Source organism: Bubalus kerabau, chromosome 20, assembly GCF_029407905.1.
Source record: "Bubalus kerabau isolate K-KA32 ecotype Philippines breed swamp buffalo chromosome 20, PCC_UOA_SB_1v2, whole genome shotgun sequence".
In the NCBI taxonomy this organism is placed as follows: Eukaryota; Metazoa; Chordata; class Mammalia; order Artiodactyla; family Bovidae; genus Bubalus; species Bubalus kerabau.
In genome coordinates, this window is record NC_073643.1 from 9,800,865 (window position 1) to 9,820,801 (window position 19,937).

The window sequence follows — 19,937 nt, forward strand, 5'->3', positions numbered from 1 at the left end:
AGTACAGCTTTCAAAGTCAGGAAATTAACATTGATTAAATATTACCATTTAATCTGTTGTACTCATTGAAATTTTGCTGACTTTCCTATTAATGTTTACAGGTCCAGTATCTAATACCAGATCTTGCATTGCAATTAATTGCCTTTTTAGTCTACTTCAATCTGGAACAGTTCATCAGTTTTTCGTTGTTTTTCAAGACTGGCATTTTTGAAAAGTAGGTACAGGCTGCTTACTTTGTAGACTGTCCCTTAGTAGAAGGGCTTGCCTCTTATTTTCTTGGATTTTATGCATGGTGGGGCTGTTGTACAAACCCAAGTGATGCTGTGTTTTTTTTAATGCACATTAAGAAAAGCATGAGGTTGATTTGTCCCATTGCTGGTAACGTTTGATGTTTATCACTTTGTTAAGATGGTGTCCGCCAATTTTTTTGACCTCACAGTTAATGAGTTATATTAAGTAGTAAGTAACAGTTAGAACTGGACATGGAACAACAGACTGGTTCCAAATAGGAAAAGGGAGTTTGTCAAGGCTGTATGTTGTCACCCTATTTATTTAACTTATATGCAGAGTACATCATGATAAACGCTGGGCTGGACGAAGCACAAGCTGGAATCAAGATTGCTGAGAGAAATATCAATAACCTCAGATATGCAGATGACACCACCCTTATGGCAGAAAGTGAAGAGGAACTCAAAAGCCTCTTGAGGAAAGTGAAAGTGGAGAGTGAAAAAGTTGGCTTAAAGCTCAACATTCAGAAAACGAAGATCATGGCATCCAATCCCATCACTTCATGGGAAATAGATGGGGAATCAGTGGAAACAGTGTCAGACTTAATTTTTCTGGGCTCCAAAATCACTGCAGATGGTGACTGCAGCCATGAAATTAAAAGACACTTATTCCTTGGAAGGAAAGTTATGTCCAACCTAGATAGCATATTGAAAAGCAGAGACATTCCTTTGCCAACAAAGGTTCGTCTAGTCAAGGCTATGGTTTTTCCAGTGGTCATGTATGGATGTGAGAGTTGGACTGTGAAGAAGGCTGAGCGCCGAAGCATGGATGCTTTTGAACTGTGGTGTTGGAGAAGACTCTTGAGAGTCCCTTGGACTGCAAGGAGACCCAACCAGTCCATTCTGAAGGAGATCAGCCCTGGGATTTCTTTGGAAGGAATGATGCTAAAGCTGAAACTCCAGTACTTTGGCCACCTCATGTGAAGAGTTGACTCATTTGAAGAGACTCTGATGCTGGGAGGGATTGGGGGCAGGAGGAGAAGGGGATGACAGAGGATGAGATGGCTGGATGGCATCACTGACTCAATGGACGTGAGTCTGAGTGAACTCCGGGAGTTGGTGATGGACAGGGAGGCCTGGCGGGCTGTGATTCATGGGTTCACAATGAGTCAGACACGACTGAGCGACTGAACTGATCTGATCTGATCTTGTGGGGAGATACTTTGAGATTCTGTAATACCCCGTTTCCATCAAACTTATGTTTTATTTTCTGTTAATGATTTTACCTGAATCAGATATTATGAAAGGGGCCACGTCGTGACTTTGCTCACCTCGTTGTTTCTTCTAGATTCATTGGTTGGCATTGTATATCAGGGTAGAGTTTTCCCTGTTAAATTGTTCTGTTTACTTTAGAATGATCTTATTTTCCTCAGTGGAGTATGATTTGCTATTTGTTTGAATTATTCTGGACTTGGCTAGTGGGGAGCTGCTTTCAGCTAGTTCCTGTGTACTTTTGACATTTCCTCCTCATGTTTTAAGTACTTCCTTAATTTTCTGGCATAGCTGGATGTTTAGGCTTGACTTGAATTTTCTCATTCTCATCCATGGGGTCCTTCATTTCTCTAAGGAGCTCTGTTTATTTGTTAATTATTAATTAATTCATTTATTTATTGGCTATACCTCGCAGCTTATGGGATCTTAGTTCCTGGACCAGGGATGGGACCCGTGCCCCCTGCAGTTCAGTGCAGAGTCCTAACCACTGGCCCACCAAGGGAAGTCCCAACGCTGGCTCCATTTAATGCAGAGCATAATTTATCTGGACTCTAGGTGTGCTTTTTGCTACTTAGTATTATTGTTGCTAGAACCTCTCAGCATATAAATTTAGGAAATACACATACCCATTTATATGACTTTTTGTATCTGTATTACACTGTGTTAAAAATGAGTTCACACTGATACCTCCAGTTCCAGTCCAAAGCCAGTTTCTTCTAGCTGTCCACTATCCCATATTTGTAACTCTTTTTTTCCAAGGCAGTTAGAAACCTGACTCCCATTATCTTCAGTGTACTTATTTAATTGTTCTGTTCTTCCTGTTTGTAACCAAACTTGTAGCCATGGCAGCCATAAACTTGATCTCTGATTTGTCCTATCTGCTCCCACCCCTCCTGAAAACTAAGCTTCAGAAATAACAATTGCAATCAGCCCTGATGACTCGTGGGAGGGGATGGGCAGGGAGGTGATAAGGGGAAGAAGAAAGATTAGAGGCCAGTTAGAAGCTTGGCCTTGGACACCCTCTAACCCCCACCTTGCTAGCTCAAAGGTCACGTTTCATGGTCATTCTGGCTGCTCTATGGAGAACAGATGGAAGAATGAGAAAGAAGAGACAGGGTGACTGGCTGGGGAACTTGTGGATTAGTCTGCTTTCAGGGGAGAGGGGAAATGTTGACAAACTGTGTAGCATTGGTGGAAATGGATGGGGCGGACATACTGAAATATTTGAAAGCTGGTAAACCCGGGCAATGGCACCCCACTCCAGTACTCTTGCCTGGAGAATCCCGTGGACGGAGGAGCCTGGTGCGCTGCAGTCCATGGGGTTGCAAAGAGTCGGACACAACTGAGCGGCTTAACTTTCACTTTTCACTTCCCTGCATTGGAGAAGGAAATGGCAACCCACTCCAGCACTCGTGCCTGGAGAATCCCATGGACAGAGGAGCCTGGTGGGCTGCCGTCTGTGGGGTCGCACAGAGTCGGACACGACTGAAGTGACTTAGCAGCAGCAGCAGCTGCTGCTGCTAAGTCACTTCAGTCGTGTCCGACTCTGTGCGACCCCATAGATCAGTAGTTTACCAGAGGTATTAATTTGTCCAGTGGATGTAAACAATAACCTTAATAAAAAATAGTATTTTAAGAAATGCATTGGTTACCTAGGCAGAGGTTAGTTTGCTTTTAGCCAATAATAGTAGACAAATATTTTTCTTTGGTGCTCAGAGTATTTTGTTAACAGTTTTTTCATTGCATGCATTTTAGCTATAGGTTTACACATTTTAAAAGACTATGTTAATTAATTTTAAAATGGCTGATTGAAATCTAATTTGTGGGCCACTGAAAGTAAGCATGCGTAATTTTAAGTATACTCTTAAACCAGTTGTATTTATATAAATGTGTGTAATATTTAGCTTTGGTAATTTTAGGCTTTGACTGGTTTTTATATTGATCAATTATTTTTTATCGTTCTTTTTTCTTCCTGATTTATGGAAATGTAATTGACACTTAGCTCTGTGTAAGTTTAAGGTATAGTACAGCGTAAGGATTTGATGTTAAGTCATGAATTGGTGAGTACTGTAAGTTTAGTGAATATCCATCATCTTATATAGATACAAAATTAAAGAAATAGAAATCTTTTTCCTTGTGGTGAGAACACTTAGGATTTACTCTCTTAACAACTTTCATATATAATATAAAGCAATGTTAATTACATGTATCATATTGTGTTTGACAGCCCTGGTATCAGTACTTAGTTACCTTATGATTAGAAGTTTGTACCTTTGACTGCCTTCATCCAGTTCTTCTCCCCTCAAGTCCCCACCTCTGGTAACTGAAAATTGGATCTCTTTTTCTGTGTTTGTTTGGTTTTGAAGTAGATTTGACCCACAACACTGTGTTAGTTTCTGTCACACAGCATAGTGATTTAGTATTTCTCTACATTTCAAAGTAATCCCAATATGTTCAGATGCCATTCGTCACCATACAAAGATATTACATAACTATTGACCACATTCCCCACACTGTACGTTCCATATCTGTGGCTCATTTATTTTCTATTAGATATTTGTATGCCTAATCTCCTATACAATAGGGAAAAGACAGCTTCTAAAGTAAATGGTGTTGGGAAAACTGGACTACTTCTCACACCATGAACAAAAATAAATTAAAAATGGATTAAAGACTTTTAGATGTAAGACCTGAAGCCATAAAACTTCTAGAAGAAAACAAAATACACTGTTTGATATGAGTCATATCTTTTTATGTCTCCTCAGTCAAGGGAAACAAAAGCAAAAATAAACAAATTTGCTCTTTTTCAGATACTATGATCAGATCTGTTCCATTGAACCCAAATTTCCATTTTCTGAAAACCAGGTAAGTCATTAATTTTAATTTGTTTTAAAGTTACATGTGATAATGGTAAATCACCCATTTCCTCTTACCCATGGTATTTTATTAAAATAAATGGTGCCTCTTCACTCTCTAGGTTTTTATAACACTTTTAAAATGAAAAACTTTTAAGCCCATCTGTTATGAATCTGTGCTGCTTTGAAGTGTCTCTTGAAATTCTGTTCATGCCGTTCCTCAGTCACTTCTGTGATCACGTAGTGCATTGGATTGCATTTTTCTTCCTGCATTTTTTATCTGTAGGAAGTATGGACCAAGATAATCTGTGATGTCCTTTCCTTTGGTTTTTACAGAATAAAGTAGGAAACTATATGATTCAGGACGTATTTAGTTTCAGTTTATGTGCTTTAAAAATTATTTGCCCAAGTTGCGTTTGCATATAAACTTGCAAATACTGTTATGATTAGGTGTTACACTGTAGGCATGTCAGTCTTTCTCTTAAAAGATAGATATTGAAAGTGCTGATGATTTTGTGCAGTTATATTTGGGAGACTTGTTAAAAGTTTTTAATTTTTGTGACATTTCTAAATGTTAAAATAGTTTGTACAAAATACTTTAAGCATAAAGTTTTTACAAGTCAAATGATGTGGTGAGACTTGTTTTAAAATACCCCAGGAGAAAAAGTATGTGTGTGTTGGTGTTTGGATTGGAAAGTGTGGGTAGATGAGTGGAGAAGGGTAGAAGACTGATGTGTGTATGTGAGTTCCTTGTGTTACTGTCTCTACTTTCAGGTGTATTGAAAATTTCTCTCAGCCATAGTTGAAAAATTTTGTATTGGATTGCAATACATAATTTAAAAGAGGCTAAATTCTTTTAACCTTCACATTGTGGAATAGTTTAGAGTGAGATGCATTTTTTAATTAAGTAAACTTTTTATTCGTGTATAAAACACACAACAGTTAACAAACAGTGTATAGCCTGAGTCATCACGAAGTGAATATACACGTCTGCTGCTGCTGCTAAGTCACTTCAGTCATGTCCACTAGCCATCACCCAAATCAAGAAATAAAAGTTTATCTCATCCTGGAAATTCTCCTACTTAAGTACCTGTTCTGTTCAGGTCACTGTGGATTTGTAAAGATGCGCAAGACCATGTTTTCTGGAGAAGATAGTGTGTGTATGTGTGATTACTGCGGGAGAGCGACCTTGCAGATATCCTACTGCCTGGATTTTACTTTCAGAAAAGAACATTTCATGGTTCACAAAAAGGAAAAGGAGTAGCTTGGTTAGAGAAGATAGTGTTTTAGACAGATTGAAACTTTTGTCCTTTTCTTCACTGTGGATTTTTTTTTGAAAGAGACTTAATGAGATTCAGGAAGGTAATATAATTTTCTTTTTCCCTCCCTCTTTCTATCAAGATCTGCTTGACATTTACCTGGAAGGATGCTTTTGATAAAGGTTCACTTTTTGGAGGATCGGTAAAATTGGGTATGTAATTTTAAAATAAAAACGACAGGAAATTTGTTCTATTTTGGATTGTTTTAGTCTCCAAAATTGCTCTCCTAATGACTCTTTGTAAATAATGAAAATTTTTATGTTTCATTTTCTTTTTAACTTCAATTTCAAATGAAATTTCCAAATACTTGTAGAGAGCCTATGTCTTGCCAGGCACTGTCCTAGTTTTAAAACTGAACAAGATAGTTGTATTCAGTCTGGTTGGAAGATAGCTGATCATTTTAAAGTATAGTGGGAAGTATATTAACCTCTGAAGAAACTTATGGGCACGTAGACAAGGAAGTAGTTAATTCTGCTCTTGAATGCACGTGATGTTTGAATGAATCCTTGAAGGATGAATTTGTTTTTTTCCAGGTAGAAAATAATGTTACAGGTAAAATAACCAAAAGTCAGAAGAGTGAAGGCTTTTTTTTATCTACCAGCTCATCATGTTAACCTTTCTGTGTGTTAATTTTCTCATCTCTGAAGTGGGATTATTAAATGAGTGGAATACATGTAAAGTCCTTAAAACAAGACTCAATAAATATTAGCTACAATGAATAATATTAATATTACATATAACTATAATATATATAATGTGTATGCATTATAGGAGATATACTATATAACGTTATATAACATTATCATATAGTATAAGTTACCATATTAACACACATTAATATAATTATTGGTAAGAGTTGAAACTCTGGGTGATGTGGGAATTTTGGAAGGTGAAGCCATTGGAGAGTAGATTGTGAAGAGTTGCAAGTGTGCTATCAATTTGTGTTCTTCCCTCATAGCTTATTCCGCCTGGGCACTGTGAAAGGTCTTTATACATGTTATCTAACTAAACTCCCTCTCAGCACAGTGAGAAAAGGCACTATTCTTACTAAAACTGGTTTAGAAAGATGAGTGACTTTCTAAGATTTAATGAAACTGAATATGACTCAAAAAGCCTAAATCCAGAGACTAGAGAGAAACAGACCCATTAAACTGGTGAGAGATGAAGAGATTAGACCAAGTATCGTGTCTGTGGGTTGGGGAAAGGATGGTTTTGAAAGAGGGTTCAGAGGTGAAAACCAATGGATCTGCTGGCTCTCTGTCAGAAGGAGTTGATGATTGACTTTAAGATTTGTTACTTGGTTTGACCTGTGGATAATTATTCTTTTCAATAGACAGGTCAAGTTTGACTTTTCTGTGTTATATCTGGGTAGAAATTTCTCTTTGGCATTTAGATGTAATGTATTTAAAACTCAAAAGAGGTGGAGACGTAGATTTAGAACAGTTTCCTTAAAAGATAATAAATTTATCTTCTCTGGTAGACTGTAGGTTGGGAAAAGTATGAAAGCCAAACTAGGGAGTATAACTTTCAGGGGAAATAAGAGGAAGAGTTTCCTGGGAATGAGGTTGAGAAAAGGCTTTCAGATCTCGGAAGAACCAGGGGAAAATAGAGATGGGATTGAATTCCAGAAGAGTTTCAGAGGTCGTGCAGAAGAGTTTCAGAGTTGTGCAGAAGAGTTTCAGAGGTCGTGCAGAAGAGTTTCAGAGGTTGTGCAGAAGAGTTTCAGAGGTCGTGCAGAAGAGTTTCAGAGGTTGTGCAGTCCAGTGGTTCCCAAACCTGGCTGCATGTTGCAGTTACCTGGGGAAAATGTTAGAAATACTGATTGTATTTACAGACAAAGATACAGTATGCCAGATGTGAAAGGAGGACATTGCAGGGTGGGCCACTGGATTTCATCTCTTTGAAAATGCCTGCATGTGACTTTGATGTTGAAACATCGTTGACAGAGTCCAGGTGGAGGTCAAAGAAGGTTGTAAAATTCTCTAGCTCAGTCGATAAAGAATCCACCTGCCATGCTGGAGACCTGGGTTCAATCCCTGGGTTGGGAAGATCCCCTGGAGGAGGGCATGGCAACCCACTCCAGTATTCTTGCGTGGAGAATCCCCGTGGACAGAGGAGCCTGGCGGGCTACAGTCCATGGGGTCACAAAGAGTCGGACACGACTGAGCAACTAAGCACAGCGCAACACAGGAGGAGAAAGAAGTTTCCCTAGGGCAGGCTGAAGTCAGGTTGTGTTGGGTTGAGAGTGGACCGGAAGTTAGGAAATGCGAACAACACATGTGGGTGCTGAACAGCTCAGTTCAGAAAACATGCAGTGACGATTTGGGGACAAAGGGGTCATTATGCTGAGAGAGAGGCAAGATCAAGAAAAGGACTTCCAGTGCTGCTGTGACAAACAGATTCTTTGGCTGGGAGTAAGGAGCAGGTATCCATAGAACTAGGAGGCACTAAAGTGAGATAGTAAAGTTGATGAACTGAGACCCTAGAGGAATTGGGATGGAAAAGAATTGAGCGCACATATAAAACAGGAGGTAGAGATCATCAAGGCATTTCTAGTATCAGTTATGGGGGATTAAATGTCCATCAGTAATGTTTAGGGTAAATGAAGCATGGGCTGCCCATTCCTTAGAATATTGTGTAATTTAAAGTATTAGGAATGATATATATTTGTTGACATGTAGACCTGTGTCCACTGAATCTGAATATCCAATAAAAGACATGTTACAGGTAAGAGCTGCTATATAACTCGGGGCCCCAGAGTTGGTCTCCTTGGGACACCTTTTGTATAAAACCCAAGGTGATTGCTACTTCCTGGATGAGAAATTGTCAAAATAAAATGGCAGACTACGACCTGGGATGATAATGTTTATGGGAAATATAATAGGCTGGGATATATATTTGGTAAAAAAAAGTTTACTTTTATCTGTTGCTTGGAGTATATTTCATTGTTCTTCAAGTCTGCTGATTCATATATTGGATGAGCTGTTGTCATATTTACACTGTCACTTTCTTGTACGGCTCTGTGTGTACATTTACAAGTTTTAATTGCTCTACCAACACATACATTCTGTGCTTTTATCATAGTCTCAAGATTTCCCAAACTCTCAGTCTCATTATTTGTCTCTCTCAACTCCCCTCTTCCAGAGTGGCTCTTCTGTTCCCTTGCGTCTTCTCTTTCTTGAGTGTGAGCCGTTTGCTGTCTAAAGCTTCTCTATGATGCACGATACTGGATGCTTGGGGCTAGTGCACTGGGACGACCCAGAGGGATGGTATGGGGAGGGAGGAGGGAGGAGGGTTCAGGATGGGGAACACATGTATACCTGTGGCGGATTCATTTTGATATTTGGCAAAACTAATATAATTATGTAAATTTTAAAAATAAAATAATAATAATAATAAAAAATATCCTTTAGTTTAGAATCATTGTTTTCTGAATATTGTGTGTTCCTCCTTCACTGGAATATATTCTTTTGTTTTTGTTTTATTTTTAGTTTTGACTGTGCTGGGTCCTGCTGTGTGTGGGCTTTTTGTAGCTTGGTGGGCGGGGGCTACTCTCTGGTTGCGTGCACGGGCTTCTCCTTGCCTTGGCTTCTCTCACTGTGGAGCACCAGCTCTAAGGTGTGCAGGCTGTAGCAGCTGTGGCCCCTGGGCTTAGTTGCCCTGTGGCATGTGGGATCATCCCTTCTGATCACTAAAAACTTTTAGTGATCAAATTTTCATTTCCAGGGGCTTTTTCTTACTCGAGGAGTATTCTTTTTTAATAACATCCTGTACTTGTTTTATGGATGTACTGTCTTTGAATCTCTTTTAAGGATGCTCATGAGGATCTTGGAAATGTTGCTTTCTATTACTGAAATTGTTTTTGTTTATTCTGGGTTCAAATTTTCAGTTCACCTTGATCTTAATTTTTTTGTGTGTTCTGCTCCTGGTTATTGTAGATTGTTAATACATTTATTTAAGAAAGTAGGTTAGAGTATTCTTGAGTATTCTTGCCTTGAGAACCCCATGAACAGTATGAGAAGGCAAAAAAATATGACACTGAAAGATGAACTCCTCAGGTCGGCAGGTGCCCAGTATGCTACTGGAGAGGAGTGGAGAAGTAACTCCAGAAAGAATGAAGAGACAGAGCCAAAGCGAAAACAATGCCCAGTTGTGGCTGTGACTGGTGATGGAAGTAAAGTCCAATGCTGTAAAGAACAATATTGCATAGGAACCTGGAATGTTAGGTCCATGAATGAAGGCAAATTGGCAGTGGTCAAGTAGGAAATGGCAAGAGTTGATATTTTAGGAATCAGTGAACTAAAATGGACTGGAATGGGTGAATTTAAATCAAATGGCCATTATATCTACTACTGTGGGCAAGAATCCCTTAGAAGAAATAAAGTACCCCTCATAGTCAACAAGAGTCCAAAATGCAGTACTTGGGTGCAATCTCAAAAATGACAGAATGATCTCTGTTCGTTTCCAAGACAAGCCATTCAGTATCACAGTAATCCAAGTCTATGCCCCAACTGCTAATGCCGAAGAAACTGAAGTTGAGTGTTTCTGTGAAGACCTACAAGACCTTCTAGTATTAACACCCCCAAAAGATGTCCTTTTCATCATAGGGGACTGGAATGCAAAAATAGGAAGTCAAGAGATACCTGGAATAACAGGCAGGTTTGACCTGGGAGTGCAAAATGCAGCAGGGAAAGGCTAACAGTTTTGCCAAGAGAATGCCATTGGTCATACCAAACACCCTCTTCCAACAACGCAAGAGACCACTCTACACATGGACATCACCAGATGGTCAATACTGAAATCAGATTGATTATATTCTTTGCAGCCAAAGATGAAGAAGTTCTATATGGTCAACAAAAACAAGACTGGGAGCTGACTGTGGCTCAGATCATGAACTCCTTATTGCCAAATTCAGACTTAAATTGAAGAAAGTAGGGAAAACCACTAGACCATTCAGATATGACCTAAATCAAATCCCTTATGACTATACAGTGGAAGTGAGAAATAGATTCAAGGGATTAGATCTGATAGAGTGCCTGAAGAACTATGGATGGAGGTTCATAACACTGTATAAGAGGCGGTGATCAAGACCATCCCCATGAAAAAGAAATGCAAAAAGACAAAATGGTAGTCTGAGGAGGCCTTACAAATAGCTGAGAAAAGAGATGCAAAAGGCAAAGGAGAAAAGGAAAGGTATACTTAATCTGAATGCAGAGTTCCAGAGAACAGCAAGGAGAGATAAGAAAGCCATCTTAAGTGAACAGTGCAGAGAAATAGAGGAAAGCAATAGAATGGGAAAGACTAGAGATCTCTTCAAGAAAATTAGAGATACCAAGGGAACATTTTATGCAAAGATGGGTATAATAAGGACAGAAGTGGTATGGACCTAAGAGAAGCAGAAGACATTAAGAAGAGGTGGCAAGAATACACAGAACTATATAAAAAGATCTTCATGACCCAGATAATCACGATGGTGTGATCACTCACCTAGAGCCAGACATCCTGGAACACGAAGTCAAGTGGGCCTTAGGAAGCATCACTACGAACAAAGCTAGTGGAGGTGATGGAATTCCAATTGAGCTATTTCGAATCCTAAAAGTTGATGCTGTGAAAGTGCTGCACTCAATGTGCCAGCAAATTTGGAAAGCTCAGCAGTGACCACAGGACTGGAAAAGGTCAGTTTTCATTCCAGTTCCAAAGAAAGGCAATGCCAAAGAATGCTCAAACTACCACACAATTGCACTCATCTCACACACTTAGTAGAGTAATTCTCAGAATTCTCCAAGCCAGGATTCAACAGAATGTTGAACCGTGAACTTGCAGATGTTCAAGCTGGATTTAGAAAAGGCAGAGGAACTAGAGATCAAATTGCCAACTTCTGCTAAATCATCAAAAAAGAGAGAGTTCCAGAAAAACATCTACTTCTGCTTTATTGACTATGCCAAAGCCTTTGAATGTGTGAATCACAACAAACTGTGGAATATTCTTAAAGAGATGGGAATACCAGACCACCTTACCTGCCTCCTGAGAAATCTGTATGCAGGTCAAGACGCTTGCTCCTTGGAAGAAAAACTATGACCAACCTAGACAGCATATTAGAAAGCAGAGACATTACCTTGCTGACAAAGGTCTGTCTATTCAAAGCTATGGTTTTTCCAGTAGTCATGTATGGATGTGAAATTTGAACCATGAAGAAAGCTGAGCGCCGAAGAATTGATGCTTTTGAACTGTGGTGTTGGAGAAGACTCTTGAGAGTCCCTTGGACTGCAAGGTGATCCAACCAGCCCATCCTAAAGGAAATCAGTCCTGAATATTCATTGGAAGGACTGATGCTGAAGCTGAAACTCCAATGCTTTGGCCACCTGATGCAAAGAACTGACTCATTGGAAAAGACCCTGATGCTGGGAAAGATTGAAGGCTGGAGGAGAAGGGGACGACAGAGGATGAGATGGTTGGATGGCATCACTGACTCAATGGACATGACTTTGAGCAAGCTCTGGGAGTTGGTGATGGACAGGAAAGTCTGGTGTGCTGCAGTCCATGGGGTCCTAAAGAGTCGGCCATGACTGAATGACCGAACTGGAATGAGGCTAGAGTAGCTGGTGTATATGTCTGCTTTATGCTGCAGAGGCTAGAATTAGGTTGGGGACAAGCTAAAAGCTGGCTGTAATTACAGGGGAGACTACTAAAGTGCTCATAACAACAAGTGTTTTACTTTATGACACTTCTGTATGGCACAAACACACAGCTATAATGTTATTCTGGTTTTCCTGGGTGGTTTTTTCAGTGGTTTTGTCAGAAGCCTTATGATTATTTTGCTTGGTTTTCAATATCTGGCACATTATGTGAGATCTTGAATGTGACTATGATTGAATTTGTTCTTCTGTGTGTGTGTGTGTGTGTATGTGTTTAAAAAAACCCATAACATAAAATATACTATCTTAACCAATTAAAAAAAATTTTTTTCCCGCCTCATTGCGTGGCTTGTGGGCTCTTAGTTCTCTAGCTAAGGGCTGAACCTGGGTTCCAGCAGTGAAAGCACCGAGTGCTAAACACTGGACTGCCAGGGAAGTCCCCGTCTTAACCAACGTTAAGTGTATAGTTCCGAGGCGTTAGGTGTATTCACATTGTGAAACATCTCTGAAATGCTCTGATCTTGCCAGTCTGAAACTCGGTGCTCTTTAAATAACAGCTTCCCTTTTCACCCTTTCCCCAGTACTTGGCGACCACCATTCTACCTTCTGTTTCTAGAAGTTTGACTGCTTTAGACACCTTACGTGGGTGGGATCATAGAGCGTTTGTCTTTTTGTGACTAGCATGTTCTGCTTAGTGTAATGTCGTCAAGGTTCGTCCATCTTATGGTATGTGATCGGATTTCCTTCCTTTTTAAGCCGAATGATACTCCGTTGTAGGTTTATACCATGTTTTGCTTCTGTTCATGAACCAGTGAATTGCTTCCTCCTTTTGGCTACTATGAATGATTCTGATATGAACATGGATGTTCAGATATCCTAGAGACTAAACCCTGCTTTGATTTCTTCTGGTTTTATACTCAGAAGTGGAATTGTTGGATTATGCAGTAATTTTATTTCTAACTTTTCGAGGGATCTTCATATTGGTTTCCACATGGCTGCAACATTTTACATCTCCACCACCAGTACACAACGGTTCTAGTCTATCCACATGCCTGCCGACAACTGTCCCATTCAGTTTGTTTCTCTTTACTCAGTTTTGGTTGTGCTGGGTCTTTGTTGCTGCGAGGGGGCTTTCAGTAGTTGGGGCACGCGGGGGCTACCCTCCCCTAGGTGAGTGGGCTTCTCATCGCGGGGGCCTCTCTTGGGGAGCACAGGCTCCAGGGGTGTGGGCTTCAGGAGCTGCAGCCCGCAGGCTCAGTGGTTGTGACTCATGGGCTTAGTTGCTCCGGGCATGGCATGTGGAATCTTCGCGGACCACGGATTGAACCTGTGTGTTCTCTGCATTGGCAGGCGGATTCTTCCACTGTACCGCTAGGGAAGTCCTCTATTTGGTTTGATAGTAGCTATCCCAATTGATGTGAGATGTGTAGATTCTTAGTCAGAATTGTATTTTAACCAGATAGTCTTCTAGTCCTCTGAGAGATACGTTATTAACATAAGGAAGTGAGACACAGAAGGCCAGGTGGGAGGTACTTCAAATTGGCATAGGTTTGTAGCAAGTGAGAAGCTGGTTTGAATGTCATGGGAAGGTGTCATTTTGAGAGAGCTGATGGGAGAATGGGAAGAATTTATTTGAATTGAATTTGAAATGATGTGAGAATGACTTTTCATTTTGAATCTAATAGTGTGGATGTAAAGGGAAGGAAAGATGAATTTAAAGTCCTTGAGTTTTAGGTGATGAGAATATTGTTGTGGAAATAGATGCCTGCTAGGGCAGCTAGAAATATGGGAGCAGATTATGGGTGAGAAATCAGGTCTGGAAACTTGTTTTTGTGAGAGCCAGTGGGATAGAGGTCATAGTATTTCTCTTTGAAACATTCATTTTCTTTAGAAAAAAATATAATCTGATGAATTTTTCCTTCTCAATCTTTTACAGCTCTTGCAAGCTTAGGATATGAAAAGAGCTGTGTGTTGTTCAATTGTGCAGCCTTAGCTAGCCAGATTGCAGCAGAACAGAACCTGGATAATGATGAAGGATTGAAAATCGCTGCTAAACATTATCAGGTACGCAGAACAGTAGTTACTACCTAACTGTCAACACTGAGTTGGATTGAATTGAAAATCATTTGCGTTTAGGGTTTGTAAATGTTTCATTACATACAGATGCTTCTTTGAAAAATAATGTACTTTTTAATGAATTGATACATTTTTTTGAAGTCCTTAGATAAAAGAACGGACTTGTAAACCCAGCTCTGTTTTCCTCACCATTGTACACCTGGCACCTAGCACAGTGCCTGGCACATAATAAAGGCTCAGTAAATGTTGGGAGAAAAAATGATTAATTGTTTGAGATAAAATCTTTGGCGAGTCCCTTTTAAATGCATGACCTCATTTAAAATATTTGTACATTATTTTTGCATAATTTTTCTTAGTGAGATATAGTTAAAATTTCACCAGTGTCACAAAAATTAAGACCTCTTGGCAAGAAAATTTTACCTCTAAGACTTGTGAAGAGGTCATAGTTAAATGTGGTCAGATACGTAATGTTATTAACTAAATGTAGGTTTTACATACAGTCAGTTACTAATATGGCATCTTATTTGGTGACAGTGTATTGTTGACTCAGCTTTTTTTTGCTTCAATTTAAGGGAAAATAAGTGATTATTGTGAAATGGTAATCTATAATTATGTTTTCATGTTTTCTGTTGCTTTATCATTTACAGAGTACGTTCATGTTCTCTTGCACACTTGGTGATGCACGCTGCATGTCATTCTTGTTTTCCAGATGAGGAGACTAGAGGGCAGAAGTGTTAATGCAGTGGTCCCCTGGGGTTTCAGGGGTTCTAAATTTTAGGGAATCCCAAATGGTCCTTGTACTGTCTCTCATGGTTCTGAAGTTTGCTTGTTTCAGAGGTGGAGTTCGGTCTTTTCCACTGTTCAAGTTTAGGGGAGTTGAAGAATGCTGTTCTAAGAAAGTGAGAGGAAAATGTACTTTAACCACACAACATGCTCCCAGTTTTGGATGGGCACAGGTGACAATCCTGATCCAAATACCTTTGCTTTGTGAGGCTATAAGTGGCAAGTTTTTTAAAATAAGAAAATGAATTAAAATTTTATTTAGTTGTCTATGCATTGTAAACTCCACTTGTTGGCATGTGAGATCTTAGAGGGCATCCTGAATTACTGAGGATACATTCCACTCTTAGACACAGCAAAGTCCCTAGTGTGAGGGAAAGAGATTCTAAGTCTCTTTCCAAGCCATTTGCTGCCAGGACACTCTGCCCTTGGGTAAGTGCTTTAATCTCTGTAGCTCTCCAGTCCTTATTTGTTGAATGGGAGACCAGATCCCGTGCGTTTGTAGTGTGTGATTCTGTTAGTGTACTCAGCGTGTCAGCTGATCGCTCCTTGCAGACATTGATCTAGTTTTATGGTGCTTTCTGACTGCAGCAAATGTGATGTTCACTTCGGTACAGCTTAACCTTGAGTTGGCTCTGTGTAGCTTAACTACATAACCCACAGCTCCTTTTAATCCCAGATTGATGTCTTTCTTTCTCCCAGGGTCAGTTGTTTCATAAACGCAGTTATTTTAGTGTTAACCTCAGTGCAGTGCTTAGTTACGTCTGACTCTTTTGTGACCTCATGGCCTGCAACCCACCAGGCTCCTCTCTCTGTGGGATCCCCAGGCAAGATATACTGGAGTGTAGCCATTTCCTTCTCCAGGGGATCTTCTGACCCAGGGATGGAACCCATGTCTCTTGTGCCTCCTGCATTGGCAGGTGGATTCTTTACCACTGTGCCACCTGGGAAGCTAAGCAAAATATAATTGAGAAGAAAAATCTGATGGGAAGCGTTTTACCAGGGAGCTCTGAAAGCCAAATGAAAGATCCTTAGCCAGGGATCATCCTGCTGTTCCCCAGAGGACTAGGTATCAGTGCTCTTTAATTATCTGAGAGATGAATTTGGAACCAAAGCAAGAACATTTTAGGGCTAAAAACATTTTAATAATATCCCTGCCTCTGTTCACATGTTGGATTTTGAGGAAGTATTTGCAAAAGTTGAATCAGTTTGTCACATCAGTTTACTTTGTTGCTGTTGAATGTCTAATGCATGTTAAGTCTTATTCTGTAGTGTTTTTAGAAAAACATTCTTATTGTTGGTAGGTGAGATGTCTTAGGTCTGTTTTTCATAATATAAGAATTTAAGTACAGTAACTGTTGAACTGAGTTAACATTTGAAGTGGTTTTGTGTGTAACAGTAGAAAATTGTCTTGCTGAGTTCTTACAGATTTTAATGAAATTTTCCTTTTCCTTCCTCTAGTTTGCTAGTGGTGCCTTTTTACACATTAAAGAGACCGTTTTATCTGCCTTGAATAGAGAGCCCACTGTGGACATATCTCCAGACACTGTTGGGACCCTCAGCCTTATCATGCTGGCCCAGGCCCAAGAAGTGTTTTTTTTAAAAGCTAAAAGAGGTAATTCCACTTTGTTCTCCATTTTGTTGCATGGGAAAGAAGTGACAGGCTTTTAAAATAAGGTGATTATAATATGTTCAATGTAGAACTTTCATCTTTGCATCTTTGACCCGTGGTTCATTGAAAAATTTCAACTTTCCTTTTCTGACCTGAAGGTGGTACAAACACACAATTCAGAATGTAGGCTGTTTTTGAAGTCTTTTATGAAATGTGTAGTTACTATCTTAAAACACTGAACCCTGGAGGAGTAGTTATGTAGGTTTGTAACATCTAAAATTCACTCATTCATCAGATATTGTAATTACTGGGTACAGCTGTATGCCGGTCCCTGTGATAGGCTCTAGATGGAATCAGCAGACAGAGAAGATTTCTCTTTTTAGGAAGCTTGCAGTTTATCATGGGGGAGATGATAAACAAGAAAGTAAGTAGCCAAGGTCATTTTAGAGAGAGATAATTGCTATAAACAAAATAAGATGTGATGATGACTGGTGGTCTGGCTGTGGGATAAGGATGTAGGGCGAGTCATGCTGTTTTTAGATTTTTCAGTCAAGAAGAATTTCCTTGAGGAGGTCTTGTTTAAACTAGACTTCAACTAACAAGGAGGAGCCATCCCAGCAGAGTCCCTGGCCCTGTGAATGAGGGGATAGGGACACTTGTTCTAAGGCATGTACATTAGTGTGGGAGATCAGAACAAGGACTGAACGTACAAGTATAGAGGAACGGAACATGAGAGCAGTCCAGCAAGTGGAAGCTAAACAAACTGGAAAAGGTTTTCTTTTAAAATAACAGCTTATACTGAGATAGAATTCATATACAATAGCATTTACCCTTTTAACATATACAGTTCATTGGTTTTTAGTGTATTCAGAGTTTTGCAGCCATCCCTAACTGTCTTACTTTAGAACATCCCACCCCCAAAAGAAATGAAAGAAATGCCACAGGTACTGTCGGTCACTCTCCACTCCTCGTGTACCTTGGCTTCTGACAGCTGCTCATTTATTCCAGCTCTCTGGATCTGCCTATGGAATAATTAACTTGTACACAGGAGAATTAGTTTCATCAACAAGGATTTTGTAAGACAAATGTATAAACTTGTGATCTCAATGTCTTCACTGAGTTACCATGACATCAGATTATTTTATATTTATTTTCATTGAAATGATCAGTTTAATATTTTATTCCAGATAAAATGAAAGATGCCATCATAGCTAAATTGGCTAATCAGGCTGCAGATTATTTTGGTGATGCCTTTAAACAATGTCAATACAAAGATACTCTCCCCAAGGTAAGTTATTGTTTTTTGTAAATACTTGGTTGTTTTGCATGTGGAACTATTCGGACATTTTTGTGTCTTAAGCAAGTTGAAAATTACAATTTCTAAAGAAATTTGAAATTTAAGGGGAGGCATTTGAAGAATATGTTTGTAGAAATAGTTTTTAATTTAAGATGCATGACACTTTCTCTTTCATATTTAGCGAATGCCTTTGCTTCTGTTCTTTACTAAATTTATTTTTCGAAGCTAAAACTCTTTCTGGAAAATTGTGAATACCTGTCTCCAGTAATTTTATCAGATCAGGGCATTGTTTTGAATCATTGGTCCTTTGGTACAGCATGATACTTGAGCATGTTGATTATTCACGCTTTTAATTATTGTCCTGTTTTCTTAAAGATGAATCTTAAAGCACACAAACAGACATAAAGACAAAAGGAAAAGGAAACTTAACAAATTCACCCCGTACTTTGATTAGAATTGAGTTTTGCCAACAGGGACAGAGAATTGGCCTGCTGTTGTACAGCTCAGGAAAACCGTCGTCTAAAACCTCGTGTCACAGGAAGTATTAATTGTTTTGATGTTAACCCTTCTGAAGCAGCATTTGAAGAGACTAGTCAGTGACGAGCATTTGTAAATGATAAAGCAGACAATTAGACTGAGAAGTAAATTCAGTATGCTTAAAAACAGAAGTTTAAGATTGAAATGTCGTAAGAGTCAACTGCTTTCTTTCAGAAATGTTCAAGGAGTTCATTTTGTCTGTATGCTAGCAAATGGTATTTGTTACGTGCTTTTTTTAGGGAGAATGATTTATAAGTCGTTCAGGAATCTTTATAAATTATGAAATTGCAGACAATTTTGTGGCAAAATAAAAAAGCATGAAAGTACATCAACACATGAGTGTTGAGAATGAGCAGAATATGAGCATCAAGGAATTTGAAGTGTGCTGGAGATTTAAAATTCACCAAGAGATCAGTAGAAGAATTTGCCTAGGACTCTTGAGTAGTAATAGTGTTGCTGTTAAGAGACTTGGGATCTCCTCTCACCTTTTCTTCATCTGAAAGACCTCATGATCAGCTGCACAGTGTACTGTTAAATCCTGTGAGGCCGTTAGTTCAGCCCTGTTCTGGCGAGAAGACAGTGTCACCTACAAAGACTTGGAAACTACCTTTGCACCACTCCTGGTATTCCTTGAAAAATCTGTTTAAGTACCCAGTTGCTCCAGACTTAACCTTGAGAACTGGCATGAGTGCAGTTTGAGATTTTAGATGTCTTTTATTTTTGCCTTTTGACTAATAAAGCTCATCAGGTATTTTCATATTCTAGTTATAAAACTGGAATATCTGCAAGTAGTGACCCAGGAAGCTAGGAAATTATTCACTGGGAGACAGGAAAGCAAACAAGGTAGTAATTCAGTTTTCATTTCTCTTATTATTTTTTTTGTCTAGACAGTGATTGTCTAGTATATTTCTTGGATATTAAATGGCATGTACTTCCTAAAAACATTGAGCTTATAGGGTAGGATTTGATATTTTGGAAGACCCTCTACTGCTTTTTTGGTTCATGTTTTTGGATCTTCTAAAATCAGTTTTGGTTGGAACTTCTTTCAAAGCAAATTAGGGCAAAGTAACACTTTATCATTTTAGTTATTAGCTCAGTGCGTTTGTCTGCTATGTGTTTTTGAGTGTATGGTATTGAAATGTTAGTCTTTATGTGATGCTGAGTAATTTTTATATGGCTAAAAATCATTGTTAATAAAAGTCGCTTAGATTGTGAATTTAAGTGGGAACTTACTTCACTGTCTTTTGTCTTTTAAACATGATGAAACAGTCAGCTATAGAGCAGTTTCATTAGTATATGTGAGTAATGGTGTCTTAGTTAACTGAGA

The 19,937-nt window shown here is 39.1% G+C and overlaps 1 protein-coding gene across 2 annotated transcripts in view; it reads left to right on the top strand.

Annotated features, from left to right (window-relative positions):
- Nucleotides 1-19,937, top strand: part of PDCD6IP (programmed cell death 6 interacting protein) — a 69,372-nt gene that overhangs the window by 11,848 nt on the left and 37,587 nt on the right. For both annotated transcript variants that reach the window (XM_055558202.1, XM_055558203.1), the window contains exons 2-6: nt 4,310-4,364; nt 5,756-5,825; nt 14,245-14,372; nt 16,626-16,779; nt 17,964-18,064. In XM_055558202.1, the coding sequence (XP_055414177.1) occupies nt 4,310-4,364; nt 5,756-5,825; nt 14,245-14,372; nt 16,626-16,779; nt 17,964-18,064 (508 nt within the window). The remainder of the gene's footprint in view (nt 1-4,309; nt 4,365-5,755; nt 5,826-14,244; nt 14,373-16,625; nt 16,780-17,963; nt 18,065-19,937) is intronic.